The sequence below is a fragment of the Coptis chinensis genome, chromosome 8 (assembly GCF_015680905.1).
Source record: "Coptis chinensis isolate HL-2020 chromosome 8, ASM1568090v1, whole genome shotgun sequence".
NCBI classification, from domain to species: Eukaryota; Viridiplantae; Streptophyta; class Magnoliopsida; order Ranunculales; family Ranunculaceae; genus Coptis; species Coptis chinensis.
In genome coordinates this window covers 80,395,390-80,420,995 of record NC_141463.1, presented here as the reverse complement: position 1 = coordinate 80,420,995, position 25,606 = coordinate 80,395,390, and the positions used below count along the sequence as shown (strand labels likewise).

At 36.7% G+C, this 25,606-nt stretch overlaps 2 protein-coding genes and 2 long non-coding RNA genes across 4 annotated transcripts; 2 read left to right on the top strand and 2 right to left on the bottom strand.

Moving 5' to 3' along the window:
* Positions 1-1,955: 1,955 nt before the first annotated feature.
* LOC147483411 (uncharacterized) lies at positions 1,956-5,677 on the top strand. The gene is made up of 3 exons (XR_015206687.1): positions 1,956-2,471; positions 4,506-4,567; positions 5,377-5,677. It is a non-coding gene; the product is annotated as an uncharacterized LOC147483411 (long non-coding RNA).
* Positions 5,678-6,646: 969 nt separating this feature from the next.
* Positions 6,647-9,880, bottom strand: LOC147483410 (uncharacterized). The gene is made up of 6 exons (XR_015204525.1): positions 9,658-9,880; positions 9,455-9,586; positions 9,234-9,274; positions 8,647-9,128; positions 8,116-8,189; positions 6,647-7,203 (listed from the first exon to the last, which is right to left on the bottom strand). It is a non-coding gene; the product is annotated as an uncharacterized LOC147483410 (long non-coding RNA).
* A 764-nt stretch (positions 9,881-10,644) lies between these two features.
* LOC147483409 (protein FAR1-RELATED SEQUENCE 5-like) lies at positions 10,645-11,124 on the bottom strand. Its single transcript, XM_086579551.1, has one exon. The coding sequence runs from the start codon at positions 11,122-11,124 to the stop codon at positions 10,645-10,647; it is 480 nt and encodes a 159-aa protein (XP_086435677.1).
* A 6,802-nt stretch (positions 11,125-17,926) lies between these two features.
* LOC147483408 (ammonium transporter 2-like) lies at positions 17,927-20,869 on the top strand. Its single transcript, XM_086575994.1, has 4 exons — positions 17,927-18,766; positions 18,872-19,157; positions 19,476-19,579; positions 20,271-20,869. Exons 1-4 carry the CDS (start codon positions 18,125-18,127, stop codon positions 20,706-20,708), a joined length of 1,470 nt encoding a protein of 489 aa, XP_086432120.1. The 5' UTR covers positions 17,927-18,124; the 3' UTR covers positions 20,709-20,869.
* The last annotated feature ends 4,737 nt before the right edge of the window (positions 20,870-25,606 follow it).

The window sequence follows — 25,606 nt, the reverse complement described above, 5'->3', positions numbered from 1 at the left end:
TCAACCTGAGCTATGAACAATCATTGTTTATATGAAGACTCATTATTCATACCTATTTTAGGTATGAACAATGAGAGTGTTCATACCTTAACATGAAATTATGAACAATGATTTGTTTATACCTTAACATGAGTTATGAGCAATCACTATTCATATGAACAATCATTGTTCATATCTATTTGAGGTTATTGAGCAAACACATAAGTTGATTGTACTTCCTCCTAAACCAAAAATTGAAAAATAAAAACGTTATTGAACCCCTAACTTAGTTCTTTTTCTCTTCAACCAAGGCCAAAAATATCATCTGATATATCAATATATCAGAATATGGGTACACGATATGGAAATAATGTGATATTTCAGTTTGATATTTTGATTCATTTTTGGACCGATATATATTAGCAATATATCCGATATATTTGATATATATCGATTGACTTGTTGACTGTTTGACCGATTATATTGACTGTTGATAGATAATTCTGACATATGTCGTTATATATCAGTGATATATTAGATATATATAATGATTTATATCAAAATTTTAACTATTTCAAAAAAGCTGGATTCTCTGAAATATTGATATAGACCGATATATTTCAATTTTGGGTGGGGAGGGTTTAGGGGGGAATATCGGCAGATATGGAAAAATTGGGCACTGTGGATTTGGCTCGTTACCCACATTTCGGATGAAGTACAATTTTCAATTTTGATTCAGTTTATCAGAATTTTCAAAATTTCAAAACTTCAAAAAAATTCAAGAATTTATCTTCCTGGCTTCCCCCCACACACCACGTGGAAACCCACGATCACCATGTTTCCCCTCTCCACTTTCGAATGGATCTCCACTGCACATTTTCTATTTCCGCTCCATTTATTACCTCCCCTCCCAATTGGAGGCATCAACTATCAACAGTCAACAATTGTTCTCTGCTTTGTATCTTTTTCAGCTATCGTGTCAACACTAAAAGGTAATATTTTCTATGTTCTATATGTTCTATGCTTTAGTTCTTCATGTTTAGTTAATGGACACCTGTTATCAATTATTCTCTGCAATTATTCTGATATTCATGCATGCAAGACCATAGCATATTACCCAAAAATGTAATCTAGTTCTGTAAGTGGTTTTTTTAGTTTGTTGTCTATGTTATAGTGACCAATTTGACAAGAGACGTTGACCATGGTAATTGGTTCATATGCTTTTGAGTTGAGTTTTATATGTTGTAGTCTCTAGTCTGGGAACTAATCTTATGTCAATGAACCCCTGGGAATTCACTACCCTGTACAGTAATGATGTTATGCTGAATCTTGTTCCTTTCAGTTCTTGATTTGAGAGAATGTGAATAGGACTCTTGTAATTTGTTTAAAGAGAGCCTTTATTTATGTTAACATATTGTCTCACTTTTAAACAAGTCCTGTTTATATTTGGATGGAAGGTTGTTTTCAATAAGCATGATTTGAGACTAGAAAAGCTGACCAGAAATCAAGCAACTCTAAGTGTGGTGTATGTTCGTCCCTGACATAACTAATCTATTCTAAGAGTGAAAGATAGACTATACTTAGCTCACTATTCCCGTGAAAATTTCAATAAGGTATGAAAATAGAGTAACTAGTTAACTATTTTACAGTGTTAAAAATTCGCTAGATAGTATATGCAATGCTGATGTTGTCCTAGGTCTAAATGTTTATTTATTTATTTTTTCTCTTAGATTTTCAAGTTCCAATGGATCACTAGAGGAGGAGGTGGCTGGTCTGAAGATGAATTTGTATGCAATAAAAAGAGTACCTTGATGAGGCTTTTATTGGCATAGTGTCCCATATTAACAATATTGAGAAAAGAATTCAGTTGATTAAAGAAAAAAAAGAAATTTGCAAATGATGCAAATATTACAGATCAAGGTGCTAGCGATGCTTCACCCGTCACTCCTGGTAAAAAAATATTGATATTGCTAATTTTCTTAAGCTAGTTTTAGGCTTGGGAATAATCAAGTGAGCGTATGGGAACGTTCTTGAGTTGGATATTTTCCCGAGGGTGTAAAATGTCTCCTGTCTGCTGTCTGTCTGTGCCCCCTCAAAACACACCAAAAATTCTTTCTCGCACATTTTCTCTCCTTCTCTCTCGGTTCATTTTCCTTCCCTCTCAAAAACACTTTCGCCCACATTTTCTTTCCTTCTCTCTCTCTTTTCATTTTCCTTCCCTCTAACAACCACTCAATATAGTGGCCATTTCCTTCTCTTTCATGTTCGTGGAATTTTTCATTTTTATATTTAGTTGGGTGATATCCTTTTAGACAATTGTGCCTTGCTTTATTTACTGGAACTGTGCCTTCCCTAGCAGTCCAGGGAATCACTCTGGGCTATCCAAGCTGCAGCTGATGACATTAATGCGGATCAAAGCATTCTTAGAGGGATCAAATTGAATTTTATTATGGCGGATGCGGAATGCAACGTTTTCATGGGTGCAATTGGAGGTACTATTACATCTTTCTTGTATGTATGTAGATAATGGGCATTTCCTCCTCTTTCATGTTGTGGAATTTGTCATTTTTATATTTAGTTGGGTGATGTCCTTTTAGACAATTGTGCCTTGCTTTATTTACTGGAATTCACTTGTATAGATGATAATTGTTTGATGAGAGTGTTTGAGTGTGTAAAGATATCTTGACCTATATCTGGAAAGGAACCCCTCTCTTGACTCTTGAGTTCATGTTTATGAATTTGATTAGTAAATGTTTCCAGCTATTTAACTTGTTTGCCTGACGTTTGATTGTATAAGAGGAATAAGACATTTTGAGGTAACCATCTTAAGAAGATGGTGTAGTTTTCTTCTCATTTTATCAAAAGTTACTGAAACAAATTGACGTAGTTCCTTTGGTCATGAGCCATCAACTATATTAGTAACTTAGTTTTATGTAACTTGTGCCTTTCGGTTCAATAGAACTATAGATATCCCTCAATCCCCATACCTTTGTCACATCCTCAGTAAAGCTCATAAGTAAAGCTTTATCGAATGCATGAATTTTGTATTTTGGTATTTAAGTAAGATGATGCTTGCTATTCTAGAACTTCTCTTAAAGTACCGATTCCATAAAAAAAATTCTCGAACATGGGAGGAGAGTTCCGTCTAATTAGAGTCGAGAGGCAGAGGAGCACCGAAGAACCAACTAAGCGCCACCCCATGCTGAAGCTTTGAAGCGCCTTTGAAAGAATGGTAACTCATGTGTAGGATACATTTAGCCTCTCTTCAACAATATGTGCATGCAGAACCTAAAACGTTGACTTCACTTCAAAATTTCACACCAAACAAATATCTAAAAATCATATCTAGCACGTGTAATCACCTGTGAGTTTTTCACACCAACACTGAATTTTGTTGGAGTATGGAAAATTGACATGAAAGAGGAAACAAGAAAACTTAAAATATGTGCATTTGGTTCATAATCCCATTTGCTTAGAATTATTGAAAGGCTTACAAATTGATTGTGATGTGAGGTCTTTGAAAAACAAAACAAGCTATGGTTTTCGTTACTTTCCAAGCTGTCAAAATAATGTGCTTAAGATCGTGGGTGGAACCCCCTAACAGTTTAGGGAATCACTCTGGGCTAGCCTTGTGCACTAAACTTTAAGCCCCTGCTCTATTACTGTAATGGAACAGTCACCATGAGGGCATCTTTACCATTGCGCCCAAGTCATGTTGCACGCCTCTCTGGAGTCATTATGGACAGTATATATATATATAAGATCACAGACTCACGGTTCACTTGCACATACTGTGGATCGGAATCAGGTTAGGTTGGTCTTTAGTCCTGACATGAAATTTCTGATGACACATTCAATCATTCCATCTTTCAGTCCCATATCTTTGCAAGTTACAGTCCAGGGAGTCACTTTTACAGATTGGGAACATTATTTCGCTTTATTTCACGAGTGTTACCAATATTCCCAATAAAAAACTAGAATGCATGACCGCTTGCACCGTCTCAAACTAACTCAAAAACCAATCCACATATTACGCTTCATTGGTTACCTTGCCCTGGCCCTGGGAGGAGTGGAGTCAGGGCATAGCTTCAGTTTTGCTACTGTTCTTGAATTTGATACAAAAAAAATCAGCACTCCTAACAAAGGTTTCGTATAGCAACTCATAGGCATATCATCTGACATTGTGACGTGATCAAAGGTTGGTTCGGATATATAAAATAATAAAAATAATAATTTTTTTTAAAAAAAAAGCCAAATAAATAATATACTACGCTCACGCCCCCACTGCAATGCAGTATACTAGTTCTAGAATAATTTTACAATGATGTTTCACCTTTCTAGCTATCTTCAATCTTATGAAGTAATTTAACATAATAAATGAGTAATTATGGCCACCCCTTGTTTTTTTTTTATCATTATTGGTAACCTTCACAGGTAAAGATTAGATTAAGCTGAAGAAATACATTATATGGATTATTGAACTCTCGAAGGTTAAAACTTATCCCTTTAAATGTTTCTTCTGCTAGATATGGCCTCCTCATGGTTTCGGATCTTTGAGACAAGGAGTATGGGAGTGATTATGTAAAAGGTACATCTTCACTTACCGTTGGTCCCCCACTGGCCCCCTCTCCCAACCCACACACACACACACCAATTTTGATACCTTTGTAGATCTAACTTGGTATTCTGCTAGTCATATATATCATACCATTGCAGTATTTATATTAAGGCCTGATAGCATGGTTTACTCTGAGGATGTGTGTGTGTGTGTGTATTTGCAAGCTTTGTGAAGGAACTTTTGCACTTAATTCTCTTTTATAATATAGCCGTTACATATTTGTGACATCGTTTGTGATGTCTGTTTGTGTGCTTCTGGCTACAGTGATGCATTTGCTATTCATAGTAAAAGAACCTTAGAATGTAAATCACTGGCACAGCCAAATCCTCTGTCACTAGAATGTGACTACTGATATTTGAATTGGTAATGTTCTCATGCAATTTAATTAGGGAAGTGTTGGACTTTGGTTTCTCATAAATCAGACCCTGTTCTGGTTTGCTCCTTGTCAATATATATGCTCTCACCGCCAGAAAAACTTCGTGGAACCATTATGTTGGCTGAATGAGGAATTGGAACAAGTGTTTCGGCTACTATTTTCCCTTACTTGAGGCTTAGCACATCTAAGTATACTGATTGCATATTTGTCAGTCTACTCGATTTCCATTACTTGACATTGTTTCCTGCGGGCTGTGCAGGTAACAACCAACATTGCTCATGTTCTTATGCTATCCCTAGAATTTTTTTAATATATATTTTTTCAGTTAGTCGTATGTATATTATCACCATTTTGTGAATTTCTGACTCTTTTTTCCTTGCTTTCCCTTCTTTTTGTTACACAGATCTTATATTGGTTGCTGCAACAGAATGCACAACTGCTCAAATATTCATTTAAATGGCTGACATTCAAGTCCGGAGGGCAGAAGAACTAATAAGAAGTGCAAATGTCAACTTGTAATAGTACCAGCTAAAATTTAGTCATAGGGTTGGTTGCAGATTTTCAATGTGTGCAACCTGAACTACTACTGAAAACCATTGTTTTTTTAGATAAGTTGGACGATGAGGCATTCGACTTTCTCGGCTATTCTGTGCACTGTACAAGCTGAAACATAAATTAATGTACGAGGAATTTGTTTTCAAATATTTGCTCGTGCTCAGTAAATCCTTTTTTCTTTGAATGAAAACTTTAATTATTTTGTGAGAAAGAAACGTTAGAGATGAAAAATGTCTGCTAAAACTTGTGGTAAACCTTGAGGAATGTAACTTGAATGTTTTACATGGCTAGAAAAACCTCGTGTTTCAACTGAAATTTTCTCATCTTTGAGTGGTTGTGTGATAAATAAATATTACTACTGATTATATAGTCTATTTGATGGTCAAAGGGTTAGGAAAGAGTGCAAGCAATGGATTCAATCTGGGTCAAACTATTTAATGCAAATTTAAGCTTCTAATGTGAGTGCGAACCTGTAAAGTTCAACGAAGAGAGTTGGTGTCACAAAATTAGTATGCAAGTCAGAGCCAATTTTCAGGCAAGTAATACCTCTATGTAGTGGAAGAACTATGAGAATACTCATAAGACCTGGTAAACAGCCGGGACTTGGCTAAATTAATAGAAAAGATTCAGCTACAAAACTAAGTCATATACATATGCTCAGTAACAATAGAGATCCCATGGAACGACACATAGTGCACAAACACATCAGTTTTTGGGATTGTCACAGCTTTAGTAATGCTGATATCTTGTAACTGATGATGGAGAAAAGTGGAAAACAAAATGTATCACAAATTTAGTACAACCACATGCAAGATCTGCATACAAGTTTGACGACTGATATCACCTACATTGTTTTTCTTTATGTCAAAGATGTTTCTTTTACCAAAAATTCATGCCACATGGATCTGCTGCCTGAAAGGTTCCCAATTTTTTAGCCCAAAATTTGATCCCTGCACGTCATACCAACTTTCTGTAGAAAATGATGGCGAGAGCGGAGGACGTCAAGTTGGCCTCTTTACTCCAGACCACAGTTTACTGCAAGAGATTTTATTTTCAATCTTAACAAGGCGACTAAGCTAGAGAACCGGCAATTTGACTAGCTGAGATAATCAGGATCAAGCACTTTCGAAATAGCCCATATTTTGGATGCAAGGTTCCTCACTAGATGGAAACTTATACAAATGATTTACAATGACGTGAAGCCGATAACTCCAAAACAGCTCTAGTATTTTTTTTTCCAACTGCCAGAAATTTGTGGCTATTTACACGAGCAAAATGCCAAGAAGCATGGTGCAAGGCAACGATTAAAACCTTGCAGTCGTGGTCCGGATGCTTGTCATGGAGGAATTTGAACTACTCCAACCTCGCCATTTCCACTGTAAGCAGAAACATTTACTGATGAAGCAGCTGGCATGTTTCCTCCAAGAAGTTTGGGAAAACAATTTATCACGTATATAATGCTCATTTAGATGGGACTTGCTCTTGATGCCTGGAAAATGTCAAGTTAGGTAAGTTTGGGAGGAAGTCGCAGAAGTCCAGCGTTGAGAATTATGCATCGCCACTGTTGTGTCACTCATGAAGGTCACTATGCTCGATTGTCTTTCACTATCAACTGCAAATGCAGGAGGCAATTCCCTCATAATCCATAACACATAAGCTGAGGGTACGGATGAACCTGGTGAACATCACAAAGATGGAACCTTAGATTCATAGAAATTTCTAAAAGTTTTTTGTTATCAGGTACACGTTCTTTGCTGAAGGAATTTCTCTATGGAAAATAGAAGGCTTTGGTCGACAACCGTTAAGAACCTTCATTTTTCTGACAATCATTTTATGTCCTGTCAGGCAGCTTCATACCATTTTCCTACCTCAGAGCAGGAAGTCTAAATTGTCTTTGGTATTTTTTTAATCAGGAAGTCCACTTTTTGCGATTTCATATCAGAAGCCGTATTATACCCCACATGTCGAATAAATGGAATGCACTTTATTATAACATCTTAACTACAATTATGAGGACAAAGAAGTCCAATAGATTGTACCCTTCTTGAGCACCACCACAGTTTCTCAAGTGGATATAAACTAAAATAGAAGAGTGATGTCTGAAAGCCACAATCAGTTGGATGATGATGATATTGTTGTTTCCAATTTAAACTGAGTTAAAACAAACCAACCCATAGATGCACAACATCTAATTAGCAAAAAAAAAAAAAAAAAAAAAAAAAGAAAGAGAGGATAATATAAAAGGTACCATAAAACCCAAAACTATGTTTCTAAAACTGACTTGTTAAGTGAATAAGTTCGTAAAGGTAGTCATTTGGGGCAGATGTAGAAATGCACCATTGCCCCTTATCAGCTATTAGTCTATCTAGTAATATCAAAGTATGCACTATTTCTTCCTTGACAGGTATGGGGTCTTTATGGAGGTTAAGTGATTGAAAATGTAACTTCTTAGCTAGAGGTATTTTGCATCAATTACGAATACTTATGTTAAAGCAGTCAAAGATTGTTAAATAGTTATGATCAAGCAATGGCATTTTGATAATTCATATAAACAAAACTGAAGACGTGAGAGAAAAAAACAACGTACCTATGAAGTAATACAAAAACCAGAATCGACGTTAGTATTCCATTCACGTCCCTTGGATGCCAATGGTACAGAAGCTGCAATTAAGAAAAACAACTTAGAGAGGGTATATGCATGCCAAGCTTAAAAACTGTAAGACAATCAAGATTTTCAGACCTCCAAAAGGCTTGTAACATTCAAGGGTCAACAAAGAACTTAAAATAAAAGACAATAACAGATCAAGGGTCAAGGAATTAGGAGATAACAATAATGAAGGGATTCATTCACTTTGGTCGCTGTGGGGAGGAGTTGAGAGATATCCCACTCAAGCACATCCTATTCAGATGGGAGATTATTATATGTGGCTGAATGGAATCGAGGTATTATCGTATAAATGGTTGTTTTAGTTGCCATTTTCTTTCTCCTTTCAATCTTTATACTGTAGGTCACCTCATCGGATAATTTTTTTAAACGAAAAAAGATTTGGTCACACAAACAGCTCCAGCAAATAAACGAAACTAAAAGTTAAATGTACATAAGAGGACATTTGCTCACCATAAACGGCTAAGGCTCCAGACATCGCTCAACAGCACATTGGGCATACAAGCAACCCATTCTCATTGCACTGTGGGCACTGAACTGACAAGCCATCGTCACTCCCATCTGGACTAATTTTACGACTTCCATTGCAATTATAACATAATATGAAGCACATTCCTCCACACCCGTCACACGGACTGGTGGACTGATCCCTCGGCAATCCTTCTAATAACTGCAACAACTTCCCTTGCTCATGCAATGTCACAACAGCATCTGCACCACCAATATATCTCCCCTTAATGAAAAGCCTTGGAGGTACTACTCTACTATCAAGGATTCTCCACATTTCTTCCCTGTACTCCAAATGCATCGATACATCTCTTTCGTGGAACAAAATCTTAAAACTATCCAACAGAAACCGAATACTCTGGCAATCCTAAAACCTCATCCAGTTCTGGAGACCTTCCCAACATCATCTAATCTCACTACTGATCACCCTGCAAAAACAAATACAACAAAGTTAATGCCTTCTCAGTTTACATTCGTTTAGTAAATATGGTCGATTGGTGGGAAAATATATCCTAGAAGATAAATATAATTACCTGAGAAGGCGGAGGAGCTGTTGGAACCTTAGAAGAAGAAGCTGTTTGAAAAGAATTCAAGCAATAAATTCAATAATGAAATACTAAGATTTTGAAAATACTAATATTAAATAAGTATATACATAATTCAAGATATTGTAATCTTCCAAATATAACTACTCAATATGCTTTAACCACCTCAGTGCATGTTCCTTCTATATACCACTCGATACAGTACCTACCTTGTGATTAAGGTTTAGGCCATGTACACGTAGTCTTCGTATGCCCTGTTTCACTGCAATTTCCACACCTGCTGATTCGAGATCTTCCTTTCCTTTTATCAGAATTCTCCGTAGCAACAAAACCACACGCACCTATATTAGAACAAAAATTGAGAATTATATTGAGCTTTGGAAACCAAAATTGAGCAAATGGCAGTACCTACCACTCGTAGAATGTATCTCCTCTTCTTCGCTCAAATCGGCTGATCGAGCACATTTCCTCACACGTTTTGAGTTTGTACTTGGACCTATTACACACACATAGCATTGTAGTTATTAAAAAAATAGAAGTACTAGCAACGCAACATGTTTAAAAATTATAGTTCTTCAATAATATAGATACTTGTATTGGAAAAACTAAAGCGGTGAACATAACTAGTTACCCCCAATTTCTCGATGTTTCTGGGCACGTGGGTTTTGTATGCCCAACAACACCACATTCGCCACAACTTTTCTTCCTTGTCTCATTGTGTCCTTTAAGTCTTTTTGGTCGACCCTTAGGTGCTACCCCGGGTGGATCACGATCGATTCTAAGTGGGCGATCTCCGTGAGTATCGATGGCTCATCAACAGGAACTTGAGGATTTTCTTCAGCAGTTGATGGGATCTCTTTTGACATAAAATAAGAATGTAGGAAATCTTTGAACTCTTCACTAGCTTCTTTAGTTTTGGAGGCCTTCAAACAAATATTCTTGCAAATCCCCATAAGCTCACTATAACAAATATATAGCAGAAGTTGCTTCATTATGAACATTAACTGAAGTAACAGTATGAATGACCGTTTTCACATATCGCGTCCACCTCAATAACATGTAACTAGAGGACTAGAGGGTATTTCAGCGACGTCTTCATTTTTTAAGATGGAAATGATGTGTCGGCATGGAAAACCAAATTACTCAAATAGACCACAAGAACACTTAGCATTTTGATCAACAACATTGTATTCCACAATAGACTTGCAGTGCCTATACAAATGACAATGCAAAGTGTAGTAACGAATATTGTCACCTTAATGATCCTTCATTGAATCAACAATGTACAATGCCTCTTGCTACAATTGCATCTTAAACACATTAAAAGCCGCCCCTGTATAGATGGAGTTCACCTGATTTTCATACTCAGTCAGGTAGGTCACAATTACTGGCTTGGTTGTCAGAGTATGGTAATAACTTCTTCTTCGTGCTCACGGTGCCGGATCTTCTCAAGTGCTAGCTTCATTTTTCCATAGAGCTCAACCATTTTTAAACCAGGCTTTACATGAAGTCGTATAACAGAGTTCATGCTTTCACAACGTTGGTTGGTTCTACAACCACCAAAGAATGCGCCTCGAAGATATGCCTCTGCCCACCTCATCCTCTTTTTGTATATCTTCTTCACCCACTCATGGTCATGGACCTGGTGTGCTTCTAACAAATGTTCCCACATTTGGTCAAACTCTTCTTCTGAACATTTCATAAACATGAGTGAACAAAAGTCCCTTTGAAACCCAGAAACACGGACATTGTCAATACAATTTTTCAAAACGTGCCAAGCACATAAGCGATGTCTAGCACTAGGTAAGGTAGCTTTAATAGCCTTGCGAATTACATGATCACCATCTGTTATGACCGACTTAGGTGTCTTACCGCCCATCGCTGTTAGAAAACGCTCTAACGCCCAAATGTAAAACGCTTCCGACTCACTAGTCATAACTGCAAAAACCAAATACAATAGTTTGTCTATGATTGTTCACTTCAAAGAAATCGACAATTGGCATTTTGTATTGATTTGTCCGGTATGTTGAATCAAACAATAACACATCACCAAAACAACTCAGAATCTGACGAGACATCAAATCGCCCGAGAACAATCGACCAATTGGCTAAGTTCATTCAACTCGTATGAGTAGTAAAATTCGGATCAATCTTCGACTTGTTTTTTTCATGCAGAAACAAGTGTGCTAGCATCTCCATTCATATAACAAATTTTCCTCATCCTGGTCATATAATTATACAAATCCTTTCTTATGTAACCAACTTTACAAAACTGGCCAACCCTATAAACTAAGAAATCCATCACTTGACATCGTCTAATGCCCACATAAATTAGACTCTTTGCCAAAGCCGCATCTTCACTGCCCATCTTTCTATGTGAGCGACCAAATATCGAACTAGGATAAGGCACAATTGGATGAGTGTGTTTAACAACAAACTTATTAACAACCCACATATTGCATTTAATATCAAAAATCACTTCAAAAATCGCAAGACACTTTCATCTAGACAACTCACGTTGTTTCCTTTTGTGTTCCATATTCAAATATTTCACCTCTTTCTCACCTTGGCATGAGCGCACACAATTTCTTTTAATCGGGATATCTTTATGAAATCGGTAGACACCCTTTATGCACACTAAACCCAACAACCTTGGCATACTCATTTGTAGAACTCAAATGCATCATTGCTGGTTTTAAAACGCATTGAAAACATGATTACATTTTCATCTAGATCCTCCCCTCCCAACTTACCACTAAATAGATTGAAATCATTCTCATTAGTTTGTTCACTTCTTGCATCTGTTTCATTTGACTGTCCTTCAAAACCTTCAATTTCACTAATGCTATGGTCATCCGATTCATCTTCGCCTTCCAAACTCACATTGGTTGAACCTTCCACAACATTTATTTCGATTAATGCGAAAAATCACTTTCCTCATACGGACATGCGTCATTACACATATTTGTAGCCCAATCTCCGTCTTCATTAGAGATATCCACCATCCATCACTTGATCACTAAAATATAAATATGCATTCATTACTTCTTGCACTATAAGTGGAAAATAAAATAAACAACAAATAAATAGCATTCACATGAAGCAACGTTAATTTGAAGTTAAAATTTCATTTTAAAATAAAAAATAAAACAGACAATAGCATTTTAGGTTCACAAATAAACAATTAAAAGATTCACCTTTGTGTCATGAAGGGACAAAAGGTGAAGGTGAGTAATGCGTAACGATAATTTAAGTAACGGAAGCAAGTCAAAAGAAACTAGCAGTAAAATTAAACTCTCTTTATTATGTGACATAAGAAGATAAGCAAGTTCAATATGTGATTAAACTCCCCTTATGGACCTCAATATTTACATGTCTCGAATCCTAGTATTGAAAATCTGATCAATTTCAATTTTCAAGGAGTAGAATACCTACATAATTGGCAATCCGGCCAGGCCAGGAATCTACTTATAAAATATCACTACGTCTCTCGTTATTACGTTGTATAGTACTATAGTTCTTTCAAGATGTGATTCCAGAACTAGAAAGGAGGAGGTAATACTGTTCCAACATCATTTTTTTTTAACATTTATGCTAGAAAAAGTGACAATTCAGTTTCTCGGTCTCAAGGATTGTTTTCGCTCTTGCATGTGTCATGTGTGCCATCAAATTATAGGATCAACTAACAATGCCGCCAGTGATATCGGGATGAAAGTAAATCGGTTTAATCTGCTTAACTAGTACACTTTTAGGTGAAGACTATGTTATGTACGTGATCTCCGCACAACCAAAGGCATCTAGTACAATCCCTATGCAAGAACATTATGCTATTAAAAGTTTGGCACTTCGAGGGCGTTAAGTTGGTTGTTTCAAGAATAAAAGTAAAAATCTCTTGAAAAACAATTTTTGCATTTTCATTCCAATGGACAAAGCTAATGTTACAAAGTAGATTAAATATAATTAACCGCCCTTATAATAGAAGGATTCAATTGCCTCTTATACAAATTATCCAAAAGGACCATTTTGAATCATCGTGTTATGAAACTATCCTTTGTTGATTGCACTATTAAAAGACTTCACCATGAAAATAAAGTTGTGCGTGACTACAGCCTACATTCTTAATTGTTTATACATGTTTTTAGAGTTTGAATTGAACCTACTTTAGTCTAAAAGTCTGTACTAATATTATAGATGGATGCACAAAACTTGAGAGGGAAAAATTGCTCTTGAAAAACTGAGGAACTAAGATAAGGAGACAAAGAAGTGAGCCTCGAAATATCATTGCTCTTAGCCTTAGTAGATAGTACTACTCTCGCCTAGCACATTTAATTGCAGATTCTGATGGCATCAGTGCATTTATATAGAGGAAACCATGATATATGTGTGAAAATCATAAACAAGCAAGAAAAGCAAACCATTGAACCAAAATATACATGTAAAAAACTTGTGTTTGCCATTGAAGACCAAGCACCACCATATGTAAATAACATATATTTTGAAACTAGATATTAATTCACTAATCAATCCATAGAAAGATTTCATGAACTAAGCCTAAATTACTAAATACTCATATCTAAACCTTAAGGAGTACTGAAGGAGTATTTGAGAGATGCCCAATCCAGAGTTTGAAATGCAGAGGATTTCTCTTGGAAGATAGTGAGAAAGGAAAACAATGGAGATGAACTCGATAGTTTAGTGGAGATGAACCCGAAAAGAGTATGAGAGTTTGGCGCTAACTATTTTCCTTTTTTTTTCGAACCAGCCGGAAGTAAATAGCGAAGTTTTATTTCACTTTCCAATTTCCACGATGGTTATTAGGTTGGATTAGTTTTTGGGTAAATTTGGTATTTCATGTACTTGTTTTTTTTTCCAAACCAATTGATCCGGTTAACAATTGGATCATGGATTTCCCCACAAAAATCAGATGTGGGGCTGAGATTAGTGCACATTGGAATGCATTGGAATGCATGTGCATGGAAGCAAACCTCTTTATATATATATTTTGTCGTCCACCAATATCAAAACTTCTTTGTTTGGATGTGTTTCTGACTATATTCCATCATACGCGTTCATGAAATTGGGTCATTGTTATTTTCTCAATCGTTGTATTTTAAAATGCACTCAACTATAAATCTTCAACATGATTTTTAGTACTACTAGATATGCAATATGCATGAGAAAGTCGGATTAGTAGTCATAACTAAACAACCTGAACAATTTTCCTATCATTTCTCAAATTAACTCAAACCAATGGAATCTCTAAATTATAAGATTGCCAGATGTTAGTGATGATGCTATGAGAGTTTAAATATAATTGTAATAGAGAAACCAAGAAGAAAAAGAATGGAGAAGATTGGAGGCTAGAATAATAGGGTTAGAGAGTTATTTCTCTTCACCTTAGTTCATATATTTATACTTGACTTATTTGGGTGTCAAGCTACTCAAAACAACAACTACTAAATACGTATCCACACTTATAGAAACATGGGATACTTTACATACTTCAACACTTCCCCTCAAGCTGTAATTACGCAAACTATGCAAATTACAGCTTGGATTGCAAAAATAAAATATAAGAATACCGCCCTCCCCTTTTCGCGATAGAAGAACTGTCTTTAGTTGAAGAACTCAAACAACTGTTGAGACATTCTGAAAAGTGAAACTGTCGGTGTAGGCAATGGCCTAACCTGAATACTGAAGGTGTACCACGGTCACAAACTGAAACCATAACACCGGTTTAGTGGCGCGCTGCTTGGCTACTACTCACTCCATTCGCTGTTATGTGGCTGTACTATCATAATATAAATTGAAAACAATAATATTGATTTGATGTGCGCTTCTTGGCTACTACTATCAATATCACTAATGACGTCAACAAAATACCATTATGGATACTCCCCGAATCTTGAATCGAATAATCGGTGCGGTTTAGACTTGATCGCTACTTGATATCTTGAAGAGTGCGATTTAAAGGATTGATTGCATGAATACTGATGAGTACAGTTTAGGCTTGACTGCTACATGAATACTTGATTGCTACCTGAAACATACGTGCATTTTAGGCTTGACTGCTACCTGAATACTGATGAGTGCAGTTTTGGCTTGACTACTACCTGAAACATATGTGCAATTTAGGCGTGACTTCTACCTAAAGCATACATGCAGTTTAGGCTTGACTGCTACCTGAATACTGATGAGTGCAGTTTAGGCTTAACTGCTACATGAAACATAATGCTGATTTAGGGCGGATCAAGTACATGAATACTGATGAGTGCAGTTTAGGCTTGATTGCTACCTGAAACATATGTGCAGTTTAGGCATGACTGCTACCTGAAACATATGTGCAGTTTAGGTGTGACTGCTACCTGAATACTTGAGTGCTGATATGCCTGGTATGAGGGGCGTGCCTCATGAAGTGGGTTCGCCAAGGCATTATGGAATATGGAGACATGAGTACTCTTCCTCATATCTCCATATTCTCTTTGCCTCATATACTCAATGTCCTCATATCTCCATATTCTTCCCCTCAAGTTGGAATATACAAGGCTAAGTTGAAACATATAAATGCTTATCTATTCCGACTTGAATTTGAAATAGAGGAGACCAAATACCAACCCAATAAATAAACTGACCACCCTACCATACTAAACTTAAAACTTGAAATTATACAACCAACCAATACCCACTTCAAAGAACAAAGCAAAGACGGTTATAATTCCAAAGATCAACCAATGCCTACTCCAAAAACAATACTTCATACTCCATATACACAAAAAATTCTAACGTAACATGTATCAAACAATACTCACTATAGAGGGTGGATGGTGGTCAGCTCCTTTGTTATGATTCTTAACTTCGGAATAGTTCAAAACGTAAGAAGATAGAAAGAATAATTCCTCATGATAGAGGTCGTGTGCTCTATAATACTTCAAACAAACAACTTAAAATATATAACAAATACTTTGGTCATTAATACCAACTGCGCGGAAGCTAGAAACTCAAACATCCATAACAAGACTGACATCAAACTTTATATTCCTCAAATTTGACATACCAACAATATTTGAAATTACTCAATGAGCTCATATCTCCATATTTTCACCATACACCAACCAATTTTGAAGGCGAACCAATACTTTCAATCAAGAAACCCAACGATTTCAATAAACAAACAGGTTCATATGTAGCTCATGAAAATAACGAAGGTCCAACATCATAATAGGAGCCTATTCTCTATATGGATATGAAGAGAGCGTGCTAGACTAATGACCCAGGAAGCGTGCGGCGCACCTAGAAACTGCATGAGATACAAAGCCCAAAGTGCGTAAGCCCTAGAAGGCTAAAACCGAGCTCGTCGCCGTCTCGTCCAATACTAATTTCGAGAGATACATAGAGGTTGTGCCCTCTTATCAATACTAAGACAGAGATTAGCGGGAAGAAGGAGATCATGAGGCCGAAACAATACTAAGAAACCAATACCGAGAAATTTTGATCTCTCTCTTCTAGCATTCTTTAAACAAACTTTAAACACTAGTGGAAACTTCTTGTGAGAAAAAATTAAAACTTGAATTGAATACTATATTGAAAACTGAAAAGAATTGATTTTTTTTTTTTTTGTATATTTATTTTGGGGTTACCTCTCCTAAAGATACTACTAAACTTAGATTTGACCCCTCGCTCCGGCACCATGTTAGTGGTGATGCTATGAGAGTTTAAACATAATTGTAATAGAGAAACCAAGAAGAAGAAGAATAGAGAAGAGTGGAGGCTTGAATAATAGGGTTAGAGAGTTATTTCTCTTCACCTTAGTTCATATATTTATACTTTACTTATTTGGGTGTCAAGCTACTCAAAACAAATACTAAATCACGATCCACACTTATAGAAACGTGGAATACTTTACATACTTCAACACCGGACTTTCCACAATCATTCTCTAAGTACCAAGTACCAAATAGTGTATTTGTTCTCATTATTTTTTCATTGTTTAGTAAGACCTCCATGTATCAAATTTATTCCAAATAATTTTCCAATTCTCTTTGTACTCTTTAGTAACACCTCCTTGTATACAATTTATTCAAAAACAAATAAGTTGAATCAAATGAAATCTATCCTTTTTAAAGTAGTGTTAAAAGTCGATAAAGTTTAAAAGTCGATAAAAGTAGAGTTAAAATAAATTTTTTCATCCTATCTCTATTTTTAAGTCGATAAAGTAAAAAAAGTCGACAATACATCTTTGTTTTTTAAATTATAGAGGTAAAATATTTTTCCATTTTTATTTATCGACTGATAAATTTTCGCTTTATCGACTTTTAACACTACTTTTAAAAGGATATAAGATATCTTTTCGCTCAAACTTAGGTATAAGACTGAACTAGTTTCACAAAAGAAAGATGAATAGAAATGTACGTAAGGCTGACACCCAAGGCTGTCTAGGGACGAATTACCAAATATTTGGGTTTACGGCGCAAACTCGCAAAGTCTGGCTGATTAATGTGTGTTTCAAAATATGAAATGGATCTTTGTTATCAGCAGCCCAGGATTACCTCCTCTTTTCCGTACCACACGTTCACAGTCCACAGTCCACACCTCCTAAACGAATTGAATCAAATGGACCCCATGTCACCAGACTACCTCGCCAACCATTTTGCTTTCAAAGAAGTTTCTTCTCTCCTTGCACACCTTAATCCAATCGTTTCACAACATGACTTTTCACATACACCCACCTAACCAGCAAGTTCCCAAACTTAGATATCCAAGAACTACATATAGGCATATCACACACATATATATAGGAGGCATTTAATTTGTTTGATCTTCAATTCTACTACTACTTTTTTGCACCTGGCCTCAAGCCGATTTGATCAACCTACTTCGTCATGGAAATGGCCAAAGCCTATGAAGCAGCACCCCCAGCTGTACCAGATTGGTTAAACAAAGGCGATAACGCATGGCAAATGACAGCTTCAACACTTGTAGCACTTCAAAGCATGCCAGGCTTAGTTATTCTCTATGGAAGCATAGTCAAGAAAAAATGGGCTGTTAACTCAGCTTTCATGGCTCTCTATGCTTTTGCTGCTGTTTTAATTTGTTGGGTCTTGTTATGTTATAGAATGGCTTTTGGTGACAAACTCTTACCATTCTGGGGTAAGGGTGCACCAGCTCTAGGACAAAAATATCTCACTGGCCGAGCAGGTGTACCTGCAAGTACACATTATCGTGCTGATGGTTCAATCGAAACAACAAAGAGTCAGCCTTTTTATCCCATGGCTACACTTGTATATTTTCAGTTTACTTTTGCTGCTATTACTATGATTTTATTGGCTGGATCGGTACTGGGCCGGATGAATATCAAGGCTTGGATGGCTTTTGTTCCACTTTGGCTCATTTTTTCTTACACTGTGGGTGCATTTAGTCTTTGGGGAGGTGGGTTTCTTTATCAGTGGGGTGTTATTGATTACTCTGGTGGTTATGTCATCCATCTCTCCTCTGGAATCGCTGGGTTCACCGCAGCATATTGGGTAATTATTCAAGTTATATATTTTGAAAATTGAGTTGATTCAGCTGAGTTTTACTGAGTTTGTTGTACATATGGTGCGCTTGTTTATGATTTATGTGTTGTTCAGGTTGGGCCTAGATTAAAAAGTGATAGGGAGAGATTTTCTCCAAATAATGTCCTACTTATGCTGGCTGGAGCTGGTTTGTTGTGGATGGGATGGTCCGGTTTCAATGGGGGTGCACCTTACGCAGCGAATATTACTTCATCGATTGCAGTTTTAAACACTAATGTGTGTGCCGCAACGAGTCTTTTGGTATGGACTTCTCTTGATGTGGTGTTCTTTGGAAGACCTTCAGTGATAGGAGCTGTTCAAGGAATGATGACAGGACTTGTTTGCATCACTCCAGGGGCAGGTATGCAGCTCGCCAGTTGTGTATAATCCAAAAATAGCTTGTCCATGTGCAAATTTTCAATAGATTTAGCAGTTACATTACATGTTATTGTCCCACTACACGCAAAAAGGCTAAAACTCACCAACTAAAATCAGTTCTTAGGGATAATTGCCAACCAGCCTTAGAGTTAGAAATGTAGTTAATGGAAATATTTATTCCACTGCCCAACAGGGCCTAACAAGTAACACCAGCTTGCCTTTGTAGACGTAGAGATCATTAATTCTATGGGTTATTTTCATTACTATATTTAGTGGTTGACTAATTGTGTAAATGTTGCAGGGGTGGTGCAATCCTGGGCAGCAATAGTGATGGGCATTCTTTCTGGTAGCATTCCATGGTTCACAATGATGATTCTCCACAAAAAGTCCACATTACTACAGAAGGTATGCAGTACTTTTGGCAGTGATAATGATAGGGTTCGAGATCTCTACAACCGGTTACAGAGATCATCTCTGTAACCGTGTTATCTCACTGAAGTCTTGAAAATGATCTCCTAATGTAGGTCTCCTATTAAGGTTGTGAGCTCGAACGTCTTATTTTTTTTTTTTGGGTAATCGGCCGCCTATGGGTTGTTGGAACCAGTCCTGAGCCTGGAGGCCGCCACCTAGGCCCGTAAGGAACAAGTCGTGTGCGATCTGGAACAAATCCCGGAAAATCCACACTTCACAAGGCTCGAACTCGAGACCTCATGGGGGCTAGATACACACCAACGCCTTCCTGAACTAGTTAGGCTAACCAGTTGGATGTTTGAACGAATTTTAATATTCACAAAATTCACACAAGCTGCCAATACAAAAAACTCTCACTAAATGCACTAATTTTTGAAACTTTTTAGTAAGCTAAAAACCGGAAAAAAGTCAAAGATAGAGATTTTGTTCTCTATGGGCGTCTATTTTGTAGTTTACAAAACCTTTTACCATCTTTACCAAAAAAAAAACTTTTGACCATCTCTATGAGCTGTGATATTAAGACGAACAGGGGATTTGAAGGTCATTTGAAAAAAAATTAATTTAGACGGCACTCTATTTTGCCCCCAATACAGTTTGAACTAAATACATTTTGCCATCTGATCAGGTGGATGACACACTTGGTGTGATCCATACGCACGCCGTAGCTGGGCTATTGGGCGGGCTTCTTACCGGGCTTTTGGCAGAACCAGCTCTTTGTAGACTCATCTTACCGGTAAAGAACTCCAGGGGTGCATTTTATGGTGGTGAAGGTGGGATACAGTTCTTGAAGCAAGTGGTTGCAGCTCTTTTTATTATAGGTTGGAATTTAGTGTCCACTACACTTATTCTTCTTGCTATAAGAATGGTCATACCCTTAAGAATGCCTGACGAACACCTTTTAATTGGAGATGATGCTGTGCATGGTGAAGAAGCTTATGCCCTTTGGGGTGATGGAGAGAAGTATGATGCAACAAAACATGGATTGAATGCATCTATGTACTCTGAGCAAAGAACTCCTTCAAACTATGTTAATGGTGCTAGAGGTGTAACAATTCAGTTGTAAATACCCAGTACATAAAATTTTGGAGAGAGGGAGAGAGCGACAGAGAGAGAGAGCAACGTATGTAATGTATATCTTGTAATTATAATTTTGTAATAGTTATTTTTACGCACTTCGTTTTAGGTGGAGTTTTAAGTTATGAAGCAATCATGTTTCACAGACAATTTGAGAATTTCTATATTGCATGATTTCTAGTTCCATACTTCCATGTTCCATCTATACCGACAATAATATTTGGGGTTAGAGTAGGGGTGGGAATTTGGCCCTAACGACCCTAACCCGGCCCTGACCGACCCGACCATAAGCCCTATAAAGCCCTCACAACTAAAGCCCTCACAGAGTTTAGGGCCCCCGCCTCTACCTAATGCCTTCTAGGGCGGCTAGGCTAAGATTCTAAAACATAGGCCCGACCCCTAACCAAGCTCCTAACCAAGCCCTAACCGCCCTTTTTCATACTTTCACTATAAATACACATACCATAATCATTCAACTCTTTTTTGTTAAATATTTTCAATTAAAATAACATTGTCCTTTCAGAATTTATCACTTACACCCAAGCAAGATCTTTCCAATAACTTGTTTTATATAACAAAAACTTAAACTTAGCAGCCCATGAAGAACAATGAAGACTAGCCTTAATAAAAAAAAGACTTTATTCCTTTGATCATCAAGTCAAAGTTCATAACTTATTATTCCGATTTCTTTTCTCACTTATTTCTTATAAATTATATTTTTATTCACATCCAAGCAAGTCTAAAAACTAAAGGTTCCTTCCACACCATTAAAAAAAAAATACGAGCGAGACATTTGTAACATAGAAACCAAAACACCCCTTTGTCGGAAAAATGACATTTGTAATCTCAAACCTTTCTCCATCACTTGTTCAAAAGCCAATATTTTCATTTCCATATACAAAGCTTGAATCACTTTTAAATTAGAAGAAAGGTAATATTATATTTGTTTGAATCTATTATAAAATAATTTATGATATTACAAATAGTTTAACAACTTCCACGACCCTTTAACCAAAACTATTATGTTTCTTCTTTATATCTATTACTTCTTCCTTTAAAAATGATAATATAATTATTTGTCTACATGTATTTCAATGTTAAATGTAATTTCAAATGAGGTTTGAGTCTGAGGAAGAACAAATTCAAACTCTCGATGTCTTGATTCATTAGATTGTGGATGTCATTTTAAATTTTGGACTTATACATGATTATTACTAGATTGGTTAGACTTTGAGTTTGTAGATTATTATGCATTTTTTGTAATATAAATGAGTTTTAAAAACCGATGTAGTAAAAAAAAAAAATATAGGCCCCAAAAGCCCTACCACAAAGTTCCTACAAACCTAAAAGCCCTTAAAGAGGGCTGGGTCGTGGTCGAGCTTGAGGTTTAGACTTGTGACCGACCGACCCGCCCTATAACTTTTTTAGGGGTCATGGCCGACCCTACCTATCTAATATCCTTTAAGTGTTTTAGGCAGACTACGGGCTAGCCGACCGCCCATTGCCCACCCCTAGGTTAGAGCATTCCCAATACAAGTGTCATTATTATTATTATTATTTTATTTTATTTTTTTGTCCGGATGGGATGTATTATTCTGTCTGAAACAATTTTTTTTTAAGTGAAAATTTTATTGATACTAATAACGAATTTTACAAATAATTAGAACAAACATGCATCAAGCTGTGCCGTAAGTCCTTTCTGAATAAAACATCATGTCCGAAATTTAAAATCACATCTGCATTGCGCAACTCCTACCAGCTTTTCACCTATAAAGTAAAAATGAAGAGAAATAGTCATGTAGAGGTAACAAGTTGCTAATTGTATTGGGAATGCTCTTAATATAATATATTTACTACGTTATAATGAGGCTTTGCCACACCAGCCGGTTAGCTGTCATGGTGTCCGACATACTAATTAAATTTATTTTTTAGCCTTTGATTAAAAACTACTTTATTTATCGTTTTCAAGGACATAAAGGTAAAATTCTAATCTACAAAAATTTGTACCACGTGAATTGAAGACCCACTAGTTTTGTTTGCATGCCACGTGTTCAGAGCTAAAAGTTGATTAATAATTATTGCTGCCCTATTGAAAACGTGCAAGACACGTGTTTTTTGCTAGTCCTTAGATATATATTATAGTCATACACTCTTCGCTCTATTTTTCAAGGTTTTACTGAGTTTTCATTTTTTTTTATAAACTCTAATACTAATTATGGAAAAAAAAAATCCAAATCCTTAGATATATATTATAGTTATATCATCACCAATCTATTTTTTTTGTAGCACTCACAGAGACCTCTAAAACTAGTTATGAAAAAGTAGGATATAAAGAAGCAATTCCATCTAGAGTTCCACAAAGTCTCAAACTTTTTCTAAACAATATAGCTAAAAAAAAAAACAACAACAACGAAATTAAATTGCTAAAAACAATAGTTCCAACCAAAAACGATTTTCCTAAAACCCCCTGTAACGCCCGTATTTTTAAATACGTATTTTTTCTATTTATTAATTCAATTGAATTATTTATTTCCAAAATTCGTCGGATTGGACTCGGGATACGTGGGCCTGGTTTTTGGGCTCGAGTCGGTGTTGGGCTTGGGTTTCGGACCCAAGTATATAAACATATTGTTCTGGAAAATAGGGTTCAGAGAAATAATAAAATAATAAAAATGGAGGCAGAGCATGAAAGCTGGATTTCGGGAGGGTGGAGCGCGACGAATCGGGCTAGGAGGATTCGCCGAGCTGTTAAGACAGGTGAGTAGTTACGTTTTTCTTTTTCATCGAAACTAGAGTGTTATGTGTGAACAAAAACATTTACTGTCGAGTGTGTCGACCAGTTTTCACAGTTATTTAGTTTTTCGATATCCGTTAGTTTTATTTTGAACTGTGGAACCTATGAACAGCGCTCATGGAGGCTACCGCCCATGAATTGTACTACTATTAGATTATGTTGATTTGTTTTGATGTGGGTTTAGAATCGCCTGTTGAAGATTTGTTCAAGCTCTTGAACGAGGCGTTAATGGCGTCGACCGTCGTTTGATTGTTTTAAATTTGTCTATTTGAATGGGTCGTTGGTGTTGGGATTATGAGGGATTGATTGAGGGATGATGGGCTGTCGAATGAGGGTTGTATTGGGGCTGGGTCTCAGATGAAGCTCTGATTAATGGCGGTGGCGAACCGGTGTTATTGATTTTCGGTTGGTTTCTCTTGGTTGAGTGATGGTGGGTTGGTCTATTGTTAGTTGTGGGTGTTTGGGTGAGTGGGGGCTTGATAGTAGTCTTTGTCGATTTAAGCTTGAACCAAGCTTTAATGGTGGCCGATTTTATCTCGATCTAGTTTTGGTGAAATCGAAATTTAAACATTTGAAGTTTTGTGTTTAGTAAAGTGGTTTGGTTTTCCTTCTCTTCATTTTCGGTTTGATGGAAGAGGGAATGGTGGTTTTGGTGGTGGTGGTGGTTTAGGGAAGAAGATGATGAAACAGTCCCAAGCCGATTTGGGCTTGGGCACAGGTTGGTTTATTCGGCCTTAGTCATTGGGTTGGGCCAAAAGCTCTAATTTTATGTGGGCCGGTTCTATTTATTTGGTTGGGCCCGATTTTAAGTATCTTTGGACCAGTTTAATTAAGTCTAGTTTGAGCCCAGTTTAAGTTAAGTTTTGGGACAGTTTTCTTTGTTTGTTTTCGGGCCGAACTCAGTTGTGTTTTGGGCCAGTTCAGTATACGTTTTTGGGCCCGTATCTAATATTGCATGAACCAGTCCATTGGACTTAAAATAGATCTACATGGGCCTTTCACTGTTTAGACTTCCGGGTAATAAGGTTTGGGCTTGGCCAGTTGGGTCCGAACCATGACCTTGGTCATGAGCCCATGAGCCATGCACCTTTGCCCTTAGCCATGAACCATGGCTATGCCCATGAACCTGTCGAACATGGAAACGACAGTTTGACTTTGACCAGGACAGTTTGACTTTGACCATCGACCGTTGACTTTTGACGGTTGACTTTGACCATTGACCATGAACGGTTGACTTTCACCTTTGACTTTGACTATGACATGTTGAGTTCGACCTTGACCATGATGTGTTGACCGTTGACCGTTGACTTTGACTGTTGACCGTTGACTTTGACCGTTGACTGTGAATGTTGACTTTTCCAGTTTTTCACATGTTTGTTGATATGGACAAATATAGTAATAAAATATTGTCGATATTATATAACTTGGTTGGTCATTATCTAATTTAGATTTGACGTGAGTAGTGTGTAAAACATATATATATTAGGCTTTGATTGTGATCGCGGGAATTTTTTATTTGTGCTACGTTTTATGTGTATATTATATGGACACATATAGTAATAAAATGCTGTGGAAGCTAGTATATTTTTGGTTGTCATTATCTGAGAAAGATTTGACATTGATGTTGTGTATTTTTGACACGTGACGATATTGAGATGCTAGGAGACATTATATTCCTAATACGTTATAATAAAGATGTATACGATACGTTGAAGCATTGTGACATGATATAACATGTTGGGATATATATATGGAATGCAATATCTTTGAGAGATGTATAAATGTATCTACACTCCATTATTTTATATGTGAGATGCTAATATAGTATCGGTGAATATTTGCCCACGGGAGTGTGGTGTAGTGCAATAATATATTGGCACGTGAAAGAACGAAAGTGACTATGAGATATAATTGAGATGTTTCTAGATATTATGGCTTAGTGCAATAAGGTAATTGACCGCATTGATATAGTAGAAATGTTTATGAGTCATTAATGTATGACACCGAATAAATTACATAACGAAAATCCTAGAACCTCGACTACCACAACTCATGTGATTGGCCCTTCCGGCGTTTCGATTAATCGAATGGCG

Excerpts from the sequence above, each read along its gene's own strand:
- LOC147483408 (XM_086575994.1), top strand. The coding sequence starts at position 18,125 with ATGGAAATGGCCAAAGCCTATGAAGCAGCACCCCCAGCTGTACCAGAT. Across the intron at positions 18,767-18,871 it reads GGTTCACCGCAGCATATTGG|GTTGGGCCTAGATTAAAAAG; the intron begins GTAATTATTCAA and ends TGTGTTGTTCAG. Across the intron at positions 19,580-20,270 it reads AGTCCACATTACTACAGAAG|GTGGATGACACACTTGGTGT; the intron begins GTATGCAGTACT and ends CCATCTGATCAG.
- LOC147483409 (XM_086579551.1), bottom strand. The coding sequence starts at position 11,124 with ATGGGCGGTAAGACACCTAAGTCGGTCATAACAGATGGTGATCATGTA.